Source organism: Mastigoproctus giganteus, chromosome 4 (assembly GCF_048544385.1).
Source record: "Mastigoproctus giganteus isolate SK-2022 chromosome 4, ASM4854438v1, whole genome shotgun sequence".
Taxonomy (NCBI): domain Eukaryota; kingdom Metazoa; phylum Arthropoda; class Arachnida; order Uropygi; family Thelyphonidae; genus Mastigoproctus; species Mastigoproctus giganteus.
The window spans coordinates 226,052,128-226,079,371 of NC_143578.1; the positions used below are offsets into that span (position 1 = coordinate 226,052,128).

Here is a 27,244-nt window from a genome sequence, read left to right on the forward strand (position 1 = left end):
TAATAGTAATGAAAGTTCTACGAAATAAGCACCAATTAATTATATTATAATAAATACTTTATTTTTGGTGACCCCAAACACGGAAGGTATTAGAATCTATACTACAGTACATTAGTACCATGTATGGGTTGAAGGTTGAGAATATACAGATGATACTTATTGATATTAGATTTGAATTTTTATAGATTGTGATTTTCAGGAAATGTGTATGAAGGAAAAACCGTTCCAAAGAAAAGTTGTTCTGTGAGCATGGAGTTGGGAAATGGATTGATAACGGACTGGTTGCGGCACGAGTTTGGACTGGTTTAGAAGAGAGTGAAAGAATTACAGATGCCATTTCAGAAGAACACTGCCCATGAAAAAAATATTTATAGAAAAGGAATTCAGCAGAAACCGAACATCTTTGTGAATAGAGATTTTGTAAGAGGCGCGTTATTAATTAATCTGACAGCTTTCTTACCGATTGAATTTAGGAGCTTCAGAGAGGTTTTTAACCACTAGCCTAGATGTGAGAATAATATTCCATGGTTAGGCAGATTTGAGATTTATACAGAGTCAATACATGTTTAGAAAGAAAGTGACGACAAGAGCGAAAGAGAAAACAACGTTTTTTCGATGCAGAGCCATCAATATTTGTGATATGCTTCTGCCAGAAACGCTGACGTTAAGATTATACCCAGTAAATATGTGCGATCTATCTAGAAATCTGAATGTAGTTGAAGATGAGTACGAGGGAAACAAGACTTTTTTTGTCGAAAAACAAGACAGGACTGAGTTTTAGAAGGACTCAGTTCTTTAAGGACTTCTTTAAGGACTTCCAGCTTCTTAAAGAAGAAGCTGGAAGGTAGGGTTCTATCACGAACAAAACTAACGACAAGATTTCCAATAAGCGGAAATCATTAATATTAGTGGAGAGCATTAGTTGAGAAGTCAGAAGACAGAGAGCTAACTACCATCACCGCAGTGAGCGGCAAGAGAGAAAACTGGCTATCCAACTGAACTGGGGGGGGAAAAAAGCAAATCACAGGGCTTCCGAAGATTTTTATGCCAAACAAGATTGAAAGCCATAGAAATATCAAGAGCAACGGCTTCAGTTTTACCGAACTTTTTGATCGAATTTGTCCTGAGATGAGTTTTTGTTGGATTGGATATTATGAGTATAGGCGACTAAGGCCATGTTGCTCCGTGTATATTGTCTGTAAATTGCGCCTGAGATCGGTAACATAAACCAAGAAATCACTACTACTCCTTTTTTTTTTTTTTTTGTAGTTGTTGGCGCATCGGCCTCTGTGGCCATAATGCACCTCCCAAGGTTTTTGCAGTATTTTGATCCAAGCCCGAGGTGGGATTCGAACCCGCGACCTTTAGATTGCCAGGCAGGCACTTTACCCACCCCGCTAGCCCGGTCGGCACTACTACTCCATTGTGGCAACCACTGAACAGATGGAAGGTTTCGAGACAGTGTAAGAACTAGCGTTTGATGGATTTCTCACTAACCTTGAAAAGGGTTAAGGTAATTCAATGGGAGACAATTGGAAGGGAACGGTTGATTTGTTGCCCTTTTAACGACTGGCTGTATACGAGCAAACTTCCAAACAGAAAGAGAAGCACCAGTCGAATAACAGAGGGCAAAAAGGCGACACAAAATACGGAGTAAACTCTGGAGCATAGAATTCTTCTTTCGGAAGGCGATAGAAGGCACTGATTGGAATGGGTTAATAGGAAGTTAATTTCCAGGAACATCGATGCAAGACTTGCAGGAAAAGTAGAATGCTAATATGTGAACATCATCTTTAGATAAGAATGCAACACTGCCCAATATATACATTTCGGATATAACAGAGGTTGGGTATGAATGGGCAGAAGGTGGGGTTAAAAGCACTGGCAGAAGACCAGACGGCTCAATTACCATTTGGAAAGGAAGCAGATTTCCTACCCTTAGCCTGTTCAAAATCGAGGTTGGATTGATCAATTCCTTTTTACAACCGTTGCGAGCTTTAGTATAAGCGAAAAATGAAGCTAGGGATAGACTTAGATAAGAACACGGCCGTATACTACATGCCATATACTTACCTTGCATAGCCTTGGCAAATTATTGGAACACCCAGCTATACATATATGATACAGCACCAGATTTTATGGTGGAATGAGAAATAAAGTATTTCACCCTACAATAATAATTTAATTGACAATATATTAGGTTCTGGGGAATGAAAACGATAGTCCAACCAAGAAAAACAGAAATATAAAATCACGCAAATCATCCTATTTCGCATTCCTGTAATATCAAACAACACGACGCTGAGCTACAATATACTGACGCCTCATAGCCTTAGTGCTTTGGCGCTTAACACACACCTAACATAACCTGACGCGCAATGTACATCACTTTCAGAAAGCTTTAATTGCTGTAAAGGGAAGGATGTAATATTTACACATCTATAGCGCAAATGTGGGAAACCACCGGTGGCGCCTGACCCTAAATACTGTGCACTACTATTTGTACATCGTTCTTCAGTACCGTTCGTTGAACAATTATCGTAACCTTTGTAACAAAAATCAATTCACTTCAAAGCCTAAGACACGCAAATGTAACCTGACTGCTTGTTATAATTCTCAGCATGATCGAAGAACAGAAGGAAATTCTCTTACGTATATTGGGCATAAAAGTGAATTTCTCCTGTGAGGCAGAGAAAATAGAATAAAACAAAATATTTACTATATAAATAAAGGTCATTTACCTACACTATCCTCCAAAAAAGCAACTGGACCTGTTTACAGTCCATTGGATCTTTCTGGATAAACTAGCATATAAAAAACGCGTGTGAATTACGGAAACAGTTTTTTGCACGGCACGTAGAGCCAGCTGACTGATCTCGAGAGGTGTTATTGTCGGATGTCACACTGCTTGCTCGTTGGTTCATTCAATTGCAGACAGCGTAAAAGCACCAACACCGTCCAGCCGCGCAGAAGGAGGACCATGGAAGCTCACTGCACGTGCAGTGAGCTTCCGTGGTAGGACAATCTCGTCAGACATCTCTACAAAGCATCAACAAGGACTGAAGTCTGTACGAACCTCAAACACGGTGTTTCTCTTTCGTGGAAGAGAAAGAGAGAGACGGCCAAACATCACTAACTGCAATCAGTGGTCTCGTCTTTCATGGTGCAACGAACGCAGATTAGTCCATAGGTAATGGAAATGAGTGTACAAAATTTGGAATGGCTAACGTAGTCTCCCGATCCGAATCCTATGGAACACCTATGGGATGAACTGGACCGTCGGATGAGGGACAGACCAACACGTCCCACATTGGTAATTCAACTGGTCAATGTTCCTCAAAAGTAAAGGAGGACAATACCGCTAAATTCTGCCGCTCGTTGGTGGAAAGCTAACCCAGGAGTGTGGAGTGTATAACAGCGTACAAAAGTGGGCCCACATGTTAATGAAGTGAAGGGCAGTAATGTTAATGTGAAACCAACATGTGTCCGAATACACTTTGGAAGGTAGTGTATATACATATAAGAGAGATGATATATATACCACATACAATAAAGCATAGGCATCCACCCATTTTTGGCTAGGAGCCAAAACAGATAAAATGTTGAAGGTTGCGTGTAGCGGGATGCGCGTCGCAATAACATTTCTTTATCACTAATTACGCATTTTTCGAAATTGAACGTAATTATTGCTGTCTGTAAATAAAAAAATCTAGCAATTCAAAACGAAAATCCAATAATTATTACTTGATACTAATAACATTCTTATTATATAAGAATAATATATAATAAGAATGTTATTAGTGTTATTGGTTAAATACAGAGAAAGATACAAGAAACAATACAATAAAGAAAGTAATATAATAAAATGGGGAATATTACTATAAACAGATATTTTGAACAGTGAATGCGAAACTGTTAATTTTTGACAAGATAGTTTTAAATTCGAGAGACGTGTAACCCTTAGAAAATGCCTAGATGGCCGCTGGCTGCACAGTTTGAAGGAAAGGGCCGCAGGCTGCCCATCTGCAATAAAGGGTAAAAATTCTAGCCTCTGATTTGCTGTATCACTCAATTCAACGAACTCCGTGATAGTATAGTGGTTTCATCACTTGTCACTTGTTTAGAAAAATCTAGGTTTTCGATTTCCGTCGACGACTGGAACTCCTCCTCCTCAACTAAGGTTCTAATTTGGCAATCCCGGGCGGAGGGAGTAGAGTTCCCCCCCCCGTAAGTATTCCGGTTTTACAGCACGCACCAAATCAGCCCACGAACACCCACACTTCTACAGATACAATAATTATTTTCGCTAAAACATATCATATTTTAGTGAAAATATTTTAGATCTTGTGCATTGGTTAGTTTTCGACAGATTCTAGCATGTCACACAGACATATAAACTCCCCAGACAAGTCAATCACTCGGAGTTATAAGCGTCTGATTTAACGTTGTTACATATTAATAAATAAATTTTCTGTTTAGAATCCCGGATAATCACAATAAAATCAGAAGAGTTGTAAACTCGTGCCCTTTTTATAAGTTCGAGTAAGGGCTTTTCATCAAACGGGGTCTACTTTAAATAGGGCTATCAAAATATAGACGATTAATGAAGGCATGTTGTGAAAAAAATTTATGATCATCCTTTATTAAACAGCCCTCGTGGTTTTTGATGTCAGTTAACGTTAGGTGAATTAAAAGTGAGTTCGTTAATTGACAAGATAGCGTTTGTTATGTGTGCAGTGATTACACGATTGAATCTCACAGACTATAACGGCCCTATTAAAGAAAGCATATAAACTTTATTGTGACTGAAAATTAGGTGATCAGGTCAAGCAGTGGGCTTCTCATATATGCTACACTAATTGTGTTTCACATCGCAGAGGCTAGTTAAAAAATAAAATGCAAAATACAAGGGAACAGCAAATTGCCATTTGCTGTTCCCTTGTATCAACTTATTGCTACAAGGTTCTTCACAGAAGTAATTTCTTCCAGAGTTCATTTTTAAGTTAAATAAAGTTCAATTTATAATCAGTTTTTATTTAAGTTTAAAAACTTTCTGCTTTCTTATATCATTTGCCACTACTAATACTAATACTAAAATAAGGCACGCGCTTCAACTGGAATGAATTTCAGTTGAATAAGATCGGTTTTTTGAACAAACTTACATTTCGTGAATTTAAAATTTTTTCATCTACATTTTAATGGTCATTTAAAACAACAGATAATGAGGTGATTTACTTAAAAAGAAGCCCTTGCTATTTTAAATATTAAATTAGTAAGACACAGTAAATAGCAGCCATTGAGCTATAATTATAACCAGTAGCATTACCAATTTGAAAATTCTGTTTTCTAAGAACTCTCCAAAGAAAAGAATTTACCTAACCGGAATTTGCTTATGAAAATCATTACAGACTGACACTGTCATTAGGGAAACTACTGAAATTATCTAACAGTATTAAAGATTCAGCAAATAAAGACAAAACGGGTCACTTGAACTATATTTGTAAGAGTACAGCAAATAGTTAACACCTCAGTATATGTAAAGCAATCTGACCATTTCTGTTAAAGCGATCTGCGTAGGTGTCCCATCGCCGCAAGAGATTTTCAAATGAATCTTAGACAGTACTGGATTATTCAATCAGGGGAGGTTAACGCCGTTTTTTTTTTTTTTTTTTTTTTTTTTGTTATATCACATTTTAACATAAACTAAAACATAAAATTCACAGTAAGGGTTGTTATACAGGGTGATTAAGAATTCACTCAACCCAAACTGTAAGTGTTAACGATGGTTGGCTACACAAAATTCGATTCTGAATGAAATAGTGGCGCCGCTGATAATCTCCAAATGTCTAACAGCTGTTGCTTGATATTAGGCCTCCGCTCACTCGCTGACAGACTTTCATTTAAGAGTATAGCAAGTAGTTTACCCAAAGTGCAGCACACGTTCACAATTATCTCCCCCCAACACTCCACAGATTTTTAATTTTCGGACTAAAAGTAGTACACACCAACAACCCTCACATCCCGAAAAATTAAATTAAATTAATCAAAAAATCCAAATACTATTTTATTTGAATAATTGCTCAAATACCAACTTAAGTTTTGTTGTCACCATTGAACTAACATGGTGAAAAAAGGTCGTGCTTGCAATTGGGAAGGAAGACACGTCCAGCAATTATTGTAACCTCTTATGATTCTGTGACTTGAGTCTAAAAGGGTGAATATTAATATTCATGGATATTCTGTTCGTAGTATGACTGAACTATTATTTTGTTGTATCTTATGCTAAAATGAGCAATTGTCAGCTCTCTTTGTAACGGAAGAGAGCTAAATATTGGCTGTTTTAGCATAAAAAGATACAACAAAATAATAGTTCCAATCATACTTAAACACAATATGTAAAACAATTGACTGTGGTCCTTTTAGAACCAAACCACATTAGCCACAGAATTATGTTTATAAGAATTTAAATAAAATTGAAAAATTACTGACTGCATGTCTCTTGACTCACCCTTATGCTTTTAAAATGTTTAATATTTGAATAAGTCCCCAACATCTCGGCTAATCCTTTATCCCCTTCGTTATCCTTATTACTATGTATACTTCCCCCCCCCCCAATGTAGGCGCCTCCGTAGCCGGGTGGGAAGGAGCAGCAGGGCGTAGCACACGCTTCTTGATTAGACCGGGGTTCGAGCCCGTCACCACCAAATACGGAGGATGCGGAAAGGTCAGGGAATAACCACCGCACCGCATATCCCGGAGCAATATGGCTTTAGTTGCTAATGCTCCTAATAACAAACAACCCCCCCCCCCCCCAATGTAAAGGCATTCCTAATTTGTGTCCATAAACTCTCTACTTTTTTATATCTTTTTCATCGATCTTATTTAATCAAGGGCAACGATTAAGTTGGTGCAAACTGCATAGGTTTGGACTCCAGTATAACTGATATTAGTGCCGGTACCAAACAGCTACTTCTTAGAATATCTGTGATATTGAATTGAAACTAAACAGAATAAATCCAAAATCGAACTCAAGGTACAATACGTTAATGGGCACTGATACAAAAATGTTCTGGACAACATGGGCTGTACATTAGCCTATCTCATTATCTGAACTCTGCATTAGTTAATTTCATTATCTGGCTGTACATTGGTTTAGCTCATTATGAATGCATGATGTATAGAGTATCTTTGTCATAGTGTCTACTTTAGGCTCGTTTGCTACATTCAGATAAGGATCGATTCTTATTACGACCACTTTTGGCCTGACTCAACAATTTTGTGCATTTTATCTTAGTTCATTTTAACCAGACTGGATTGTTGCTCTTAGAGCACATCAAAAATTTTCAGGTAGTGAATTATATAAATTGCAAATAATACGAGCTTTCATGCTGTGTAATATTGCTGACGATAAGTCCTAGTGGTAATAAATTCCACTCCGCTACAGGACTGAATAGATTTCAGTGCATGTAAAATGCGATATGATTTATTCCTGTAGAATGGGATTTATCTACGAACAAACTAGCAGAGACATGGAGAGGGAGAGAAAGAGAGACTCCTGAGTAAACCAGCAAAGATATTCAGGAGATATATTCTTGATATTCCTTCATCAATATCATTAACATTGCATATATTTATTTTTATATCTATATAATATCGGTGTAGATACACCATAGATAACGCTTAAGAAACTACGATGGTAGTGTGGGAGGCATTATTTGCTCTGTATCTCATATTGTGCTCTTCCTTCACAACGAGTTGCCATGGTATTGCACTATCGCGAATAAGTAACGCTTCACTAATAGAGAAGACTATTGTTACTTATTCTCAGTGAGTACCACCACCCATAATTAGTGAAGCGTTACTTATTCGAGGTAGTGCAATACCATGGCAACTCGTTGTAAAGGAAGGGCACAATATGAGATACAGAGCAAATGATGCCTCCCACACTACCATCGTAGTTTCTTAAGAGTTACCTATGGTGTACCTGCACCGATATTATATAGATATTAAACTCTTACTCTTAACGTATTATGCCTTGTGCATTTAGTTATTTTTAAACGGTGGGACCAACTGATGATGTTACCAAGAGCAAATTCAAAACTGGAAGCATTAAAAGAATTAATCTTGGATGCTACCAGGCTTTTCATACCAACTAAGAAATATTGTTCAACATTTAGGCCTAAATAGATATCAGATGAACTAATTAGACATGTGGCAGAGAAGAAAACTGCATGGGATACATATAAATTAACAGGTGACACAGAAGCCTATGATAGATATACTCTGGTCTGTAACCAAGTCACAAAGGAGGTTAGGCAGGCAAAGGCAGATTACGAGAAATCTTTGGTAAAGGATGCAAAGAAAAACAGCAAAGAGTTCTTTACTTAGGTAAACTCTAGAAGGAAGGGGATGAATCAGATTGGTCCACTTGATATCGATGGTTCAACTGTTGATGATCCTGCTCAGGTAGCTAACAAACTAAATGAATATTTTGCAGTTACATTCACATATGAGCAGTTAGTCAGGGAGGAGGAATCCCACAGGTGTATTACACTCTGGCAGTAAGCTAGATGACCTTGTAATAACTGAGAGAGTAACGTGGAGGAGAAATTGTTGAAGATAAACATAAGAAAGGCGACTGGGGTGGATGGAATCTATCCAGTTATATTAAAGGAAGCAAGCAAACCCTTAGTCATAATTATGAGAGCTTCCTTGGACTCAGGGGAAGTACCAATGGACTGGAGATGTGCAAATGTGACCTCAATCCACAAAGGAGAATCAAAGGGAGACACAGGTAATTACAGACCTGTTAGTTTAACTTCTGTTCCAGGGAAATTAATGGAGGCACTGGTTAAAGAAGCTTTGCAGGATCATCTAGACAAGACTTCAGTTATAGCTCGGACACAGCATGGGTTTGTTAAGGGGAAGTTTTGTCTGACCAATTTGATTCGATACTATGATGTAGTCACAAGGGAACTGGGTGCAAAGAATAATTTTGATATCATATATTTGGATCTTAGAAAGGCTTTTGATACTGTTGCATATGGAAAACTGCTGCACAAACTGGAGCAGTGTGGCATTGGAGGCAAATTGCTGCTATGGATAAAGGGATGGTTGAGTGGGAGAAGACAGAGAGCGGTAATCACTCTCTGACTGCTCATCGTGGACTAATGTTATTAGTGAAGTCCCTCAGGATTCAATGTTGGGTCCATTGTTGTTTTCTGCATTCATTAATGATATTGATGATGGTATAATCAAGCTTAATGTCCAAGTTTGCAGACGGCATGAAGGTCGGCAGGGTTGTTAATGATACTAATGACAGTACGCTGCTGCAACAGGATCTAAAAAAGTTGAGCAGATGGGCTGAGAGGTGGCAACTGAGGTTTAACATTGACAAATATAAAATACTGCATGTGGGAAGCAATAACCCCAGAGTAACGTATCAACTGTGTGGTACTACACTGACAGTGGTAGAGAGTGAAAAGGACCTGGGGATAATTGTGCAGGCAGCTATGAAGTTTTCTGAGCAGTGCAAAAAAGGCTACAAAAGTAGCTCGTGGTGTCTTGTCAATGATATACAGGAATTTTTCTAACAGCGATAAGTGATTATCCCCTTGTATACGGCAATGGTCAGGCCACACCTTGAGTACTGTATACAGGTCTGGAGGCCTCATTTTAAGAAGGATGTAGAGCTGTTGCAACGAGGGCAGAGAAGGGCAACAAGATTAGTGCATGGAACAAAGGGTTGCTCTTACGAAAAAAGGCTTAAGTTTTGCAAATTACAGTGTCTGGAGACTAGAAACCTGCGAGGTGATCTGATTGAGCTGTATAAAGCTTTAAATGGTTTGAGCATGCTCAATGCTGATGGGATTCTTCCTCTTGCTCAGAATAATTGCCTGAGAGGGCATAAATTCAAATTGAGGAAAGACAGTTGTAGGATAGATGTGCGGAAGTTTACCTTTAGCCAGCGAGTGGTTGATTGCCTGAACAAACTTCCATCTGTCGTTGTAGAAGTTGATAGCTTAAACAGATTTAAGGCAGAACTAGACAAACATTTGGGGCTAGTAGATGCGTGAAATGAGAAGGGTGTGTGTGTGTGTGTGTGTGTGTGTGTGTGTGTGTGTGTGTGTGTTTTTTTTTGCTGATGCTATATAAGCTTGCTTTCTTGCCTTTGCTAATGCTAATCTGTTCAGATGCCTCAGGGCAATGATAAGCAGATGAAACATAGATATGCAGATCATTCCGGCCATTCATAATGAAGCTTTCGGAACCATCAGACTATCACCATGATAGTTGTTGTTCCTTTCCTGTCTCCTACTGTTTTTACTAAAACTTTGAAATGAACAATATTAGTATCAACACTGAAAGAGTATGATGATAATACTGTAACGTGCTGATCGGCTCTGTCCACCTCAGCACGCTATAGTATTATTATCATATTTTTTATTGTATTGTAGTGTTTTGAAACAGCATTTTCATTTCTATCTAAAGACTGAAATGAAAAGTTCATTTATAATGTGCACTTCTGTGGGATAACTTCTGATTTGCGTGTTCTGAAACTTAGTCATATTCTGACTAGTCGGGTGGGTAAAGTACCTACCTGGCAACCCAAAGGTCGACACCTTTGGATTGCCAGACAGATACTTTACCCACCTGCCTGGCGAGATTCGAACCCGCCTCGGGCTTGGATCAGAGTAGTGCAAAAACTTTGGGAAGTGCATTATAGCCATAGAAGCCGATGCGCTAACAAAAAAAAAGAAAACATCCTGATGCCATATTAGGGTTTTCATGTTAAACTACATTTAGTTTATCATATTTCACATAAAAGTTCATACAATTATATTTAAAAATAAACAAAAATGGTTGATTTAATTTGGACACCAGTGCATCAATAATCATAAGTTTCCTATAAATTTATCTCCATTGCTTAATTAAAAAACTGAAAAAAAATTAAAAACTAAATTGACGAGTTTCTTGCTTATATTTGTCTAATTCAGATATTTTGTATCGCATTTCAGCAGGACAACATTTCCCTGTCCCAGAAGTCGAGCCACCTGTCGGAATATTACGAGTCTCTTCGGAACAATTTTATTTCCCTCCTGGACCACGTACGTTTACCGAACTTTGACGAAAAGCCTACGGCAGACAACTTCGACACGTACCTCAACAAGCTGCAATCTCTCTGCACTGATAATTACAAGGAAGATAATAAAAATGTCTTTTCCTCTGTGAAACAAGCTCTACAGGACTTCACTATGCCAATGTAAGTTAACCTTCAGTTATATAATACCTGAAGAAATTAAATTATTCTACGAATACAAGTACAGTCTTCATCTACAGTCTGCTTTCTCATGAGCAAAGATAACATCTCGAAAATTAAGACTTTCTCCAAATTATATCTAGTGATATCGCTATTCAAACCGTGGTAGGATAACCACGTGATATGTAAAATATTAACTACGCTAATGACGTAGAGGCTGACCTGAATATCAATGGCATAGCTGATCATGAGTGTAGGCAGTTTAGCTTATACTCATTCGTTATAATAGCGCATGTGTATGAACTAAACTGCAAAATGCATTTTGTTCAGTTTCAAGTGAAATGACTCGTGGAGAGGAGCTGTGCGTTCGAACGCAGACAAATAAGGAAGACCGAGACATGATAATTGCAACTCAGATTTCGAAATAATTTACTATTAAATTTCGTAAGAGTACAGAAAGCACTTTGATATGTTATCTCTAATAATGAGGCATAAAAAGCTCAGCTTTGCAGAGCAAAATAAAAATCCAGCTTTCAAATACTGAATAATACTTATATTTCTATTAACTTTCTCTATTGAAGTGAGTAGGAGAGAGTTGATAATCCATTCTGCAAAGTGTTTTGCCGTTTTAGTTTTATGGCTTGTCTTTTTTTTTATTTTATTTTTTATTTTTTTTTAGCATTCCTCTGTATAATGTTCATGCATTTGCATGAACCATTTACCGACACCGGACAAAAAATTAGTCACATGTATAATTTTTAAATTATTAATATGTAATTCCTCCTTTAGCACAAATGACTTCAAGAATTCTCATTTTTAAGGATTCAACTATACCCCTTAAATAGCTTATATCAGTATTAGACTATTCTCAAAACAATTGAACCTGCTATTCATTCTGGTTTCCTGGATGTGTTGTGTTTTCAATTTCCGTTCAAATAAGTTACATACTTTCCTCTATAGGATTTAAATCTGGTGATTTGTGCCAGTTCTAAACAGCAGAGATCTTGTGAACCGGGCATTCTTCATGCTGGAATATAGGGTTTCGAAATAATGTGTACACCCAGTGGCGTAGCTATGGGGAAAGGTCCGCCCCTGGCGACACTTTTTTGGGGGGCAGCACTTTTCACGTGAGAGAAAATTTTATTTTTCGACGATTCTTTTATTTATGTAAGTGTTGCTAGTTGTGAGAGGAGTTTTTCTAAATTAAAATTGATTAAGAATTGCCTAAGATCTACAATGAGTACCTTGCGTTTAAGAAATCTTGCCATACTGTCTATAGAATAGCAACTGAGTGATGAAATAGACTTCGACAAAGTCATCGACGATTTTGCTAACAGAAAAATAACATTTTAGAATGTTGGAATTAAAGTTTTACTTCAAAAATAAACATAGTGTTTTAATTTATTTCCCTATACGTCGTTTTGACTTTTTGTAGTATTTTTGGTGTGTACTGAGAGGGGCGGCAAAAAGCTCTAGCTACAGTACTCTGTGCACCTCAAATATCCAGCAAAAGGCACAACTGATCATCCAGAATATTTGTATAGCCTGATTCATCCGGGTCGGATTTCATGTAAGGGTCCCCAGTTCATACCAATTAAAACATCTCTACAGCATCACTGACCCACCAAACTGCTTGTACACCACGATAAAATACCTCATTGCTTCCCTGAACTCGGCGCCTAGCATCATTAGAGTATAAACAAATTTCGAACTGATTGGACCACATTACAGCTTCCAATCATTAACACTTCCAGTTTTTATGCCTCTTAGTCCATATTAGCGGGCTTTTTAATGCGCAGCTGTTAACCCCGGTTTTTTTCGGGGGACCCTACTCCAGATATTCGTGTTATGCAATTCTATTCTCAATTTTCTCTCATAAATTGTCTCTCATAATTTGTTTTCAGCAGTTCATGTCTTGTTTGAAATCATTTTTCGTTTACTAGACACGATATTCGTCGCTTTTCAGACAACCTAGCACATTTTCAACCACAATTCTTTCGCTGATTTTTGGTTACTTTCGACTTACCATTCCTTAAATACTTTTATTACCGTAATTTAAGAGCACTTTCAGCTGAAAGACCAGTAAATTTAGCTACTTTAATAGGATGTTCTTTAGACAAAAATGAGTGACAGTGCTACAACACCTTTTTGCTCCTCACTAACATCTTTTCTGCTACTCATCTTTCGTGGTAGAAATCCTTGTTTCTTCAGTCACGCCGGGTATACCTGGAAATAGAGGAAATAGCGTGCATCATTAATTTCAATGATACAGGCAAACAAGCGTAAAATATACACGTGTTAGATGCCCTCAATACCTCAAGTGACTAATTTTTTGTCCGGTATCTGTATAAAATTTTTGTAGCTCCGGCGAACGCTAAGTTTTCATTTATATTTAGTCGTTTTATTGACTTAATTTTTATACTAAATTATTTTCTATAAGTAGCTTTATACTTCTAGCCAAGCTCCACGGTTTATTTTTGAATTTAGATAGCGATTTTGAAAGTTAATACTTAGGGTCCGTAGATTTTACGTTCGTAACTTGCCGCCATTGTTATACGATACGGAATAGCGTAAGGTTTACGTAAAACTAGATAGCGAAAAAAGTAGCACTGTATTAGAAATCTGTTAGATTAGTATAATATTATCAATTAATCAGTAAAATGTATTAAAGTTCATTGTTAATTAAATTATATTTAACGGAATCATGACCCAGACTAGAGCAGCAAAGCAGAGTTCACAAAATAGCCAGAGTGCTGTGGCTCGTGGGAGAACCAAAGGGGGCGAGATTCTCCAACGCATCACAGTGTAAAACAATGCGCGAAATGTGAAATGATTGCAGACCTGTCCAGAACAGGACATGGTCTAGCCAAGAAGGATGTCTTTGTGTGTGATAGATGCAGAGACTGAAGAAATTAGGCGCCAACTCTGCGTTCTGATGGGCATCTATGAGAGTTTGAGGTGTAGCGTAAATGCCCTAGAAGAAATTAATGAGGGCCCATCAAGCTCTCAGCTGCCCAAGTCAACGCTAGAGCTCACTACTGTGCATCAGGCAACACAGCGGCAATCTCCAAGGCACAATGCGCTGGTCCCACAGAAACTAGTTTTTGTCGGTGTCAGGGAGACGGGGATTATATTATGCAAAAAGGATAGGTGGAACAGGACCCGGGTATGTCTGCCAGGGGCAAAGGCTGATGACGTTGGAGGGCAGATATCATCTTCTAAGGGCAAAAAAGGTGATATTGTTGTGCACATTAGCACTAATGACCTTAAGAGTAAGAGATCTGCATATTTACTTAACAAGTACAGGTCAATGCTGGAAAAGAGTCGCGAGTTAAATTTGAAAGTGTCTGAAATTCTGCCCAGACACAATAGGAGGGAGTATATGATGAGACCCTTGTCAATCAATTCGGCCCTGGAGAGACTGTGTAAGGCTTACGGGATAGAATTCTTTTCATGGTGGTCTATGCTTGCTAACAGGAGAGACTGCTTATACAGGGATGGGATACACTTAAATAGAAAGGGTGCAAGAATATTTGCTGATGCTATCGAGGAAGTGTTAGGTGGGTCGGAAAACTGCTAGATTGGGGGGATTCACAGACTAAAAGATTAACGGTAGCCGCAGGCAGAGGCGAAAGTGATTCTTGTGCTGCTTCTACTGTAATGAGCAGCAACCTAGAGGGCAAGTTGCTAGGGCTTCAAGCTGCTGGGAGTAATCATGGAACAAGTAAATACATGGGCTGTGTTAGGGTAACTAAGAGTAAGAACAAGTGCATGTATACTTGCATGTACACTAATGCTAGAAGTATAGTAAAGAAAATTGATGAATTTGAAGTGCTGATCAAGACATCAAAGACAGATATTGTTGGGATATCAGAGACATGGCGTCACACAGATATAAGCAGTGCAGAATTGGAATTTGGGGAGTACAATGTGAAAAGAATGGACAGACAGGGTAAGAAGGAAGGAGGGATTATGCTGTTAGTTAAGAAACACATAAAATCTAAGTAAGTGCATCCAGTTGACACGGGTGGACAGTGCAATATTGAGTCTGTTTGGTGTGACATAAACACTGGGAAAGGGAAAATGAGAGTAGGAGTATGTTATAGGCCTAATGTTTCTGATCAGTACAATGAACAGTTGTGTAGAAAAATAGAATGGGCCAGTAAATCAGAATGTCTTGTAATGGGCGATTTTAACTTGACTAGAACTTGTGGGTTGGTTACTCGCACGCTAGCAAGACTTTTGTGGATTTATTGGAGGATTGTTTTCTACAGCAACGCGTTCGAGGGGCAACCAGAGGGAGTTAACAGTAATAACCTTGATCTGAATATCAGCAGTGATTATTGATGCATTAAGAACTTGCAGATAATGGAACCACTAAGTGACAGTGATAAGTGTAGTGATGTGGGATTTACTTAAAGATGTAACTACCATTAAGGGTAAAGGGAAGTGTTTTTGCTTTCGTAAAGGTGACTACAGTGGTCTCAGACAGTTTTTAAATTCTATGCAGTGGGATCAACTGGTGATATTTCCAACAGTGAATTATAAATGGGAAGCCTTCAGGGACTTAATCTTGGAGGCTACTAGGCTTTTCATACCAACTAAGAAATACTGTTCAAGGTTCAGGCCTAAATGGATGTCGGATGAATTAATGATGCTCGTGGTAGAGAAAAAAATGCATGGGATGTATATAAATTATCAGGCGACACAGCAGCCTATGGTAGATATAAGCTAGTCTGTAATCAAGTCACAAAGGAGGTTAGGTAGGCGAAGGCAGATTACGAGAAATCTTTGGCAAAGGATGCAAAGAAAAATAGCAAAGAGTTCTTTACTTATGTAAACTCTAGAAAGAAGGGAATAAATCAGATTGGTCCACTTAACATAGGTGATTCGACTATTGATGATCCTGCTCAAGTAGCTGATAAACTGAATGAGTATTTTGCATCTACATTCACACATGAGGACTTATTCAAGGAGAGGAATGCCAGAAGTTTATCGAACTCTAACAGGGAGCTAAGTGATTTTGTAATAACTGAGAGCAAAGTGGAGGAGAAATTGTTGAAGTTAAACATAAAAAAGGCTCTTGGGGCAGATGGAATCTACCCAGTTATAATGAAGGATGCAGCAAGGGAAGTAAGCAAACCCTTAGCCATAAATATGAGAGCATCCTTAGAGTCAGGGGAGGTCCCCATGGACTGGAGATGTGCAAATGTATGCCCAATTCACAAAGCGGGTTCAAAGGTTGACACAAATAATTATAGACCTGTTAGTTTAACTTCTGTTCCAGGGAAAATAGTGGAGTCACTGGTTAAAGAGGTGATATAGGATCACCTAGACAAGACAGCAGTAACAGCTCAGACACAGCATGGGTTTGTTAAGGGGAAGTCTTGTCTGACCCATATAATTGGATACTACGATGTGGTTACAAAGGAACTGGATGCAAAAAATAATTTTGATATCATATACTTGGATTTCAGGAAAGCTTTTGATACTGTTGCACATGGAAGACTACTGTACAAATCGCAGCAGTATGGCATAATGTGTTTGAAAGTATGTTTAAAATCGGATATTTCCATTTCTTATTCCATGAAATTTCTTGAATTATATCAGCCTAATGATAAATCGAATCTCTGTTTTTTCTTGCTTAAAGGCCTATGAAAAAAATGTGGCTTATTTACCGGAAATGAGACCAAACGTGTCCTCCCTCTGTTTTCTGTGATAAAACCATTCATCCATGTGCAAATCATCCTGCTTTATGATTTTAAGGTTTCAGTCAGTTACTAGTTAACATTACTTATATCATTCTTTCTTCGTTTTTTTTTCACAATTATATCCCAAGTTTGCTCTCTATTAATGAATGCAGGTGTAACAAGTTCCCTGCTGAATCTTAAATATGGTTCGCTCATTTATTCTGATTATATCCTTAACAAGGCGTCGACATAAATTCTTCGGTCCACCTTCAGGAACAAAGAAATAACTGAACAAAATCAAAAGCATGTATTTTTTCATTGAGATATAGAGTGTGAACTTCATAACGAAGGGACGAATCAATATTCAGTGTAAATAACAGTATCAAAAGTTATGCATTGACTACCAAAATATGTAATTAATTCCAAATAATACTTTCTAAAAAAAAAACTCAAGTTCTATAATAAATTCATGAGGCAATTAAGATCTCGTCCATTTGCAGTTTGGGAGGACGCGGTTCTCCTGTCAATACTTATGGTACCCAGTCAATAAATGCAGACAGTTACACGAAAAACAATAAAATGAAGATAAAACAGTGAAGTGAAAGAAAATGAGACTGAAACGCCGAACAAATTAACTGAAACGTAACGCAAGTCGATTGTATTTGTTTTATGTTATCTGTACTGAGAAGACAACTGAGAGAACTGGTGTAGAGAGGAGCAGCGAAACTGGTGAAGGAAACGAAGCATCAGTCTTACCAAGACAACTTTCAAATTGCAGCGTCTCGAGACTATGCACTTGCCTAGTGATCTGATCGAGGTGTTTAAGGCTCTTCCACTTGCCCAGCTACACACATATACATGAGAGGACATAAATTCAAATTGAGGATGGATAGTTAGGGGATAGATGTGCGGAGTTTTCCTTCAGCCAGGGGGTGGCTGATTGTTGGAATAAACTTCTATCTGTTGTTGTGGAAGCGGGTAGTTTGAATAAATTCAAAGAAGAACTAGATGAATTATTGGAGGTGATGTGGGAGTTTTTTTTTTTTTTCCCTGGCTGATGCTTTATAAGCTTGCTTTCTTGCATCATATGCCACTACTAAGGTGGCCTAGGTGTTACACGTGTGTGATTCCGCTCCTGCTTTATAGTGATTTTAAGTAGTTTTTAAATGGCATCTTTATAAAATCTGTGTACTGACATGTTTCTTACATGATTATCAAGCAACTTTATGGTTTTTATGAAGTCTTCACCAAGATAAGTACTATTTATTTAAGCTTAAATTTTTATTGTGCAACGTTACTCTCTGAGCCTTTGTTTAGCATAGCTACAAACAGGAATGTTATTGACTTTTGACCTGAAGTATAAAGCTGTTCGTGACCTTGGCAGTGTTCCTGCTTCGGTAAAGTCCTGCAGCCCTCTAGCAATTTTGCAGTTAGCCACTCCCACGTCCGAACTGTCGTCTTATTTCTTCAGACTTACTACTCTTCTCTTCGATTCCCTGCTGTGTCAATAACGGTTCACCTGCTTATTCCTCCGTAGCCAGGTGGGAAGGAGCAGCAGTGCATAGCACACGCTTCTTGATTAGACCGGGGTTCGAGCCCGTCGCCACCAAATATGGAGGATGCGGAAAGGTCAGGGAATGACCACCGCATATCCCGGAGCAATATGGCCTTAGTTGCTAATGCTCCTAAAAACCAAACAACAACAACCTGCTTATTTGTTACATTCTGTTTGCTGATATTTAAAGCCGTTCTCAACTCTTCAACATGCCATCTAAGGAAGCGGTTTCATGCAATGTATGTCAAAAAACAGTACGGAATTGGGTTATCTGCAAGGGAATTTGCAGTATGGCGTTTTGTGATGCGTGTTCATTAATAAAAAAACTTTTCTAAATCAAGTAATTTAAAAAACAAATTCAGATGCCCTTCATGCAAAAGTGCTAACAAGGGAAGTGCAAATTTACAATCTCCTAGTCGGCATTGGCTGAATTGCCAGGATACCCCAACTGATGCTGATCTCCTTCAGAACGCTGACCATCCTTCATCCCCCCCCCATCAATATACTACAGTCTCCTAAGCCCACCGACCATACAAGGAAGTCAACTAAAGATGCCTCCGCTCAAACGGATGACTCTTCCTATCCGTCCCCCCTGCCTTCAACGGCCCCAAACAATGACTGCTCATTTGCTTCACTGGAACAAATGCTGAGGAAGCAATTCAGAGAAAATGAAGATATTAAACAGTATCATTTTCGAATAGAAGATCAGCAATGTAAATTGTACCACTTGCTTCTCGAACTAAAGGCTATGGTCGAAAGCCCTCCGGCACCTCACCCTTCCTTGTTCATCAGGCTTCTGCAGTTCCAGTCCTCAGTACAGATGCTGAAGAATTTGTTCCAGAAAAAACAGCTGCGCGATCCCAAAAATCGAGCTCTAGCTCTCTTTCTCTCCGAGAACACAATCGTGCTTCCTCGCAACGCGTTGACACAGGCAGACAACCGACATCCACCACTATTAGTAATCAACAGAAACCGAGCAATTTGTATGTGCAGTCAAAATTATCGCTCTGAGCATTATCCTGAAGTGCCTTCCCATAATAGCTTGCCTACAAACCCCCCAAGTTTTAAGTTTCCCCGTAGAAACAACATATATGCAAACATAATAGGAACAAGAAATATGCAGTCTTGTATTAAAATTAGAAACAGAAATAGTTCGACGCTTAGAAGTAGTAACATTTTTGTTAGCAGGCTAGACCCCAATACTACCTCCCAGCAGATGGACCAGCTACTATTAAAACTAAAAATTCCAGGTAGAGCTTTCAAAATAAAAACCAAACATCCCACATATTCATCATTTAGAATTGAGCTAAAGAATTGTGACCTACAACAATATCTAAATCCTGACATCTGGCCAAATGGTCTACTCGTCATGCCATTTTATGGAGCTATTGGAGGATCGGTCAACAACTCTAGTGAAAAGTTACCAACTAATTCTCAATCTGCTGAACTCTCTGCATAGCTAGAGAATAATATTCCTGATTCTCATCCTAACCCATCATTTAACCTGCCACCTAATACATCTGTTTGCAAACATCCTTCCAACACATATGTCCATCTCAGCATTTTTCTTCAAAATGTAAGAAGCATAAAAAATAAACTGTCTACGCTTATTTCATTAATGGTTGAAGAATCGCATGACATGATATTTAGTTGAAACGTGGATGCAGGAATCTTTAGATGTTTTCCTACTGCCGCAGAATCTCAGCTACACGCCATACATGACATCAAGAGTTAATCGTAGAGGTGGTGGGACAGCAATAATTTTAAAATCCAATATTAAAGTTTTGAACACGCACAACTCTGTAATACCTTCAACTTTTAGGGAATTTTCCTACTAATCCAAGTTAAGGACTGTCTGCTTCAAATTTATAATATTTATATTCCGCCTGGACCTACTGATGACATCATTAATGAAGTAAATACCTGGATCACTAGTGTTCTTAAGCTTCAAACTAACATCATTATAATGGGCGACTTTAACCTTCCCCTGCCTAAACATAATTTACAAATGAAGTTGCTGTCCGACTCATTTTTAGTTCTAGGAGCTAAAAAAATCAACGTCCCTGTTACAAGAGGTAATCAAGCGCTTGATCTTGTATACTCTAATTTTCCACTGCAAGAAAAACTTAGCAGCAACATTACATTTAAATCTGACCACAAAAGTATAGAACTGCAAGCAACAATTTGCTGCGGGAATCCTCGCCCCCACCCCTCTGGAAATCATTAAAAGAATATCATCAATTAAATTCCTTCAGAAAGAAAAGTTTTTGCAGCTCTTAAAATACTACCCATGGGATTCTCTTAAAAATATTCCTATACAGGACGCTACCTTTCTTCTTATAAAATGACTGAATCAACTGAAAACAGAGTCGGCATCCAAACTTGTTAGAATATCTTCTCACTCCAAACCTTGGTTCAAATCCCACCTGAAACCATACTTTAAAAGTAAGCAAAAATACCACAGACAGTGGAAGAAATACGGCACTTCATCAGTACACATAAAATATAAAAAGAGCAGAGCTTTGTTTCAACTCAAAAAAATTCAGTCGTACAAAAATTATGTTATGTCCACGCTAAAGCACAATAAAAGAGCACTTTCTACAAAAACAACTGCTACCTTACAGTATGATCTAGTTTTTTGAATGGATAAGTTGCAATATGGAAACAAGCAATTCTGACATTTGCACAGAAGGTATACAAAACAGATTTATAGCATTTAATTCTTAATCATAATACAAAACAGATTTATAGCATTTAAGTCTGCTTGAACAAGCAGACAACGTGCAACATGGTGTCTCCGGGTCAAGCCCTGCTAATTAACCAACTTGTGATCAAGAATACAGTTCAGCGTGCAGTTAACCAATTACGCCCTGATAGTAGTGAAGATCCTGACGGCATCCCTGGTTTTATTATTGTCCAGCGTATACATCATTGATTCGCTAGTGCATATCATTTCCAGGTGCATTTCCCAGCCATTCCTTCCAAGACAATGGAAAACTTTCAGGATTACGCTGATTCCTAAAAAAGCTTGCAGAAATAATCATCCCAGCCATCGACCAATTGCTGTTTCGTCAATAATTACTAAAATTATTGAAAAAAATCAGGCTACCATATCTTCAACATGCAATCTTCGCTAATGCACCTGTCAATATGCATTTTGGTCCTAGAGGACGCTCCACAACAACAAGCCTAGCTGACACCATTGTACGCATCCAAACTGCGTTTCAAGATAAGGCACAATGCGATGTATTTTATTTTGACATCAAAGGTGCTTTCGACAACATAGACCTCAAAAAAGCTTTTGAAATACTAAAAAATCATTTTCTCGTTGACACAGTGATTATTTCCTATCTTCAATACAGCCTAAATCGCAGACTTCTCCTCTTCCCCAATAGTACTGACAATATTCTCGTCACAACCTCAACAGGCATTCCTCAAGGAGCCGTTCTCTCCAGTACGATATTTTCAGCATCTCTTCAACCACTTCTACAAGAAAATCCAAATCTACTGGCACATGCCGATGATTTAAAGTTATTTATAATCTCCAAAAGCCAGTGATGATATTCGCAAAGTTATCAATGATGCGAATTCACAGATTTGTGAAATCATCAAGTATCTGAAAGATCTCAATCTAACTATAAATGCCAGCAAATCTGCTCAAATTACTTATTCCCTTCAGAAACAACCCAACCACATAGAAATAAAAATTGCAGATGTCCCAATCCCAAATGTTTATGCTCACAAAGACCTTGGAGTTGTTTTTGATAAAAATCTCTCCTTTAATGCCCACTATTTATATGTTGCTCAAAAAATTCAAAAAGCAAAATGGTTAATCAAACAAGAAACAGCAGCGATTCAAGACAGAAGAACAGTCATTAAGCATGTTCAAAGATGTATCTTTCCCATTCTGTCCTATGCTTCCGAAATCTGGTCTGGTGCTCCTCAAGTAACTGTCAAGAAATTCCTTGCCCTAGAATATTGGGTTCTTAGATGGCTCAAGAGTAAGCTTCGTTTTCCCCATACAATATCCAGGCAACAGCTTTATGAAAACCTAAAAACAAAGCCTCTGCAACAGATGATCAGCGAATCTGGAGTCATGCTTTTTGCAAAGTTAATCACTTCTGCATGCGATTCACCAAACTTAGCCAATATAATAGCTGCCCGCAACAGGGAAAATTAAAGAAACCAGCAATTCAAATCCAACCTCTCCAGGCTCAAATAAATGGACAGAATGTTCCCCAGTGCATCCCTTCACCTCATAAATCATCATAACATTGACTGCAACAGGTTCATCAACTCTGAAGCCTACAGGAATCAGATCTCCGATAAAATGAAGAAAAATAATTCAACCTTGTAATTTCAACTGAAAGCCAAATGTCCTGTTCTGTAAATTCTTTTTTTAACTCATAACTATAATTCCTAGTCATTGTTAATGTCTGTATGAAATCTGCTATGTACATATATTCGATTATTTTATGCCATTTCCTTTGTACTATTATCTGCCCCTAGCCATGTGCTGTGATGGGCTTGCTGCTGTATTAGCAGTAAATGAATATTTATTTATTTATTACTAATAATAATAACTGCAACTGTATCATTAAAATAAAAATACGTACGCATAATAACTTGCAATTATTTCTCTTTAATGGAGATTAAAAACTCTCTTAACTAGGTTGGGCTGACTAAAATCATGCTCATTCTACATGTTGAATATCGTTTATATTTATTTATTTATTTAAAAATCACAGTTTTAGACCTGCACTGTATTTTTAATTTTTTGAAATATTTTCTTTTCTTTCAGCCAACATCCTAATGGATGGGTGAGATCCTGAAGGCTGCCAGATCATCAAAATCAGGAACACTGAACTAATGCCTGTTTTATATCATGTTGAGTGTAAATATACCGCAGCATATACTCTACTTTTTTTCTGCTGAAACCGATATTTTCATGCGTGTGTAGTGAAAATCCGTGAGGAAAACGGAAGTTTACGTCAAGACTATAAAGCGCACTTGTATCCAGGAGGAAACCAACCATGAACTATGAAGAGTGTTCAACACAATAAACAGCACAATATTCATTTCATCTTGCTTCAGACAAAATAGTGAAGCTTTGTGAATAAAAGCATCTTCGTGTATCGTGACATCTCCAGGTATGCTGTGGGACCCACTTCAGAGTTTTACACTTGTGCAATATTAAATGGCCCAGCAAAACAAGGCTGCCATAAATATATATATATATATATATATATAATATATATATTATATATATATATATATATATATACAACAAAGACAGGTATGTAAGACGAGGCTCATCAAACCCTTTGTTATGTTTGCTTATCTTATACTTCAGAGCATCAGTGTGATGGAATTTTATTTATACTTCGCAAAGTAATTTTATTCAAAACAGACATTTTCTTCAATGGTCATAACAATCTCAAGCCCATAACGGTACATCTGCTCTAATGCTGTCTTAGTGGGAAAATACCACACAGAAAAAAAAAAAAAAAAAAAGCCATGTGATAAAAAAAAAAAAAAAAAAAAAAAAACTAGAGTGCTCATAGTGCTTGGGACTACTGACGTCATCGTTGCTACTTTGTGGAATTAGCACGTTGGTAGTGTCAAGCGAATTTGCTGTGTGTGATGTTTTACGTTGTCCTCATCACTTGTAAATAGACAGAATGAGACCAACTGTTAATTTTGAAAGACAAAATGAATATAAAATAGAGGGTCGAGGACTGTTTTCGTTGAGGGAAGGCACCACAGGAAAAGTTTCGCCACACACGTCAATAAACAATGAGACACCGTTTATAATGAGTGTTATTTATGTACAATGTTGCAAGATGAGTGTAGAAAGGGGGATTTCGGAATGGTTTAAAGTGTGATAAAATATATCAAATATCTGCATTTTTGCAGAAAGGGTGGTCAGAATTCACTTTGAAATGTAAGTTTTGTGTTTCGTTTTTTAAATTTTAGCAATGTTGAAGACCATACGTAATGCCTCCAGTAAGTTAAGTACTTCAGAGATCTGTTGACTTTATTCTCCTTCTCTTAACTCGTACAAATAGAAATTTTCTAGTGTTTGTTTTATTTTGTGGTTTTACTGTGTCACATTGCACACAAAAAAAGTATGTTGAATACAATGATATCGTCATGTTGAAGCAGCTGCGGGCAAAGTATGCAGTACAACTTAATATTGAATTACTCACCTAAAAGAATTGTTAACGTATAATAACTGTTTTTCACTTGAATATATATCTATACCTTATATAAATACATAAAAAATTATATATATAAGCAATAGATATCGCTTATATCCAAAATAAAGTGAATATATTAGGATAGTTCATGCCATTAAACATGTAAACTAAAAAAAAAAAAATAGTGCAACATCTTTATATTGAATGCATTATTGGGGTATTTTTATAACAAATAATTTTTACATTACTTTGTGTGGAAAGAATCACAAAAATTTTAATTCTGGCTTTCATTAATTACTAAGAATTTTCCTTACATTGAATACAAGTGCTAACAAATAATAAAAATAATATCGGAAGTAAAGGCATTACGTGGGTATTGTATTATAATATTAAATTAAAATTAAAAGACCGCATACGCAAGCAAATTTGTATACTTTATTGGTACTAAATGTACAGTAGTTTGAAATTAAATAAATTCCCTACAATAGTATGATCAATACCCTATACCAGCTAGCTATTGCGGTAACGCTTACGAGCCATTTTAGGGTTCCGTTATAGAAACTGAAGTGTGTGAAAGGCGACTCCTGAAATATCTACGTGATTTGCAGGCTGGTTGTCTTTCCCATTATTTCAGACATGACAACGAAACCTCTGGGTGGACTCGGAAATATTGTCACAACAGCATACCTGTTGTAGAAAATTTGCTTAATTTCTAGTTACATTTAGTACCAGTAGACTATACACACTTGCATACATGCGAGTGTGAAGTGCCTTTTAATTTTAATTTAATATTATAAAATTAATATCATTATGCAATATTGTGTTATTAATATTATCATATACGCTTGCATAAAATGATAAAATTAATAAAGAAATAAAATGAGGAAGGTTCCCCATCGAAGATTAGAACAACGGTTTTGACAAACGTTGTTCAAATTTTAGACCATTATTTTATTTTATTTATTTATTTTTATTACTTTTTACTTCTGGTGGAATTTTGTACTGTTAATTAATATAAGTTTCGTTAAACTAATTACTTACTAGTTAAATTAAATAACTCACATTGCAATGGTATCATTTAATAATATCTTAAAAATTCACCCTGAAATCAATTTTCATTTCATTTTTTATACACAGAAAATTGAAGTTAATCACTTGTCCTTGCATTTCAGTCGGTAAGTTTTCATTAACAGAACTATTAATATCATTTAGAACTAAAATAATTCAATTTATTTGCATAAGCAGATTACAACTGGATTCTTATCATCCCTTTACAAAAAAAAAAAAAAAAAAAAAAAAAAAAGGAAAGGAAAGGAAAGAAAAAAAAAATCATTATTTTTATGAAAAGCAGAAACAGATATTCACCAATATTTTGATATACAATGGTCCGAATACAAATAAAGTATCTTTATCACAATATTACAGTGCAAGTCGTAATACTGTGATCATGAGTTCAATATAAGCAACTATAAGCAATTGCATACAAATTACTGCCCTAATACGTTATTTTTGGTATATCCCTTTGGTGAACGCAATTTAATTTAAAAGAGATCATGTTCAAATTTTTCCAGTTGCGTCTGCATTGAAATGCAAGCGAATTCTTTTGTTATTAGTGTTATTAGAGATGAATAATAGCTGATAAATACAAGATAGAGTTATGAAATACACTACTTAGTAAATCTTTTTTTAACTTCGCATAATTTAAATAGCCATCGAAACGTTTTAGATTTACAATTAACATCGCATTGTTAATGAAGTGTTTAGTTTCAAAGTCAGAGGGATGTGGGAGGGAATACAAGCACATTGGCTTTCTTTCCCTTTCACTCTTTATATTTGTTTGATATATCACGAAAAGTAGACTGACTGACGTGATTATTTGGCTACCGAGAGCATTAAATTTATTGCGTAAATTCTACCAATATGCCAATTTTAACCAATCTCGCTGATACATTTTCATCCTTAAAAAACGGTAGTGTGACTTTGTGTACAAAAAACATTTTCATATATATTGTTTACAAACGCGGATGTAAATATGATCTGAAATCGAAAATAAAAATTATTATATTAAAAATTTAAAATATTATTATACCTGTTGGGGAATGGGAATATATATCTCCATGCCCTTGTGAGTGAACCGTCAATATGGAAAATTGTTGATATTCGAACTGTTACTAAATGACCTTTCGGGAGTAGGGGATATAACCTCTCCAGAAAAGTGAATGAATCGTTAATGTAGATCATTTTTGATATTATCAATTATCTTATGCAAATAAGTTATTTTGGCCATATTCACCATCCTGTTTTTATATCCGCGTCAATAAACACTATATATGAAAATACAGTATATTGTTGTTGAACGCAAGTTCTCCACTTTTCTGCACGTACCCAAAGCTCCACAATACTAAAAAAGACTATGTAAATATTTGTTTTCATTTTCTCGATGCGGTAATTCTTTTCTCTCTTCTTCTGAGTCTCGATTTTATTTTATTGTATATACGTTTAATACCAATGAAACACAATTATGATTGCGGAGAATATA

At 36.9% G+C, this 27,244-nt stretch overlaps 1 protein-coding gene across 3 annotated transcripts in view; it reads left to right on the forward strand.

Annotated features, from left to right (window-relative positions):
* Window positions 1–23,667, forward strand: part of LOC150087442 (uncharacterized) — a 667,812-nt gene extending 644,145 nt beyond the window's left edge. The window contains exons 24-25 of one of the 3 annotated variants that reach the window (XM_090372072.1): window positions 11,019–11,263; window positions 23,307–23,667. In XM_090372072.1, coding sequence (XP_090228198.1) covers window positions 11,019–11,263; window positions 23,307–23,337 — 276 coding nt within the window. In that variant the 3' untranslated portion in view covers window positions 23,338–23,667. Of the gene's footprint in view, window positions 1–11,018; window positions 11,264–23,306 lie in introns of those variants that run through there. The other 2 variants (XR_016546883.1, XM_090372073.1) reach the window with 2 other exon arrangements.
* Window positions 23,668–27,244: the final 3,577 nt, after the last annotated feature.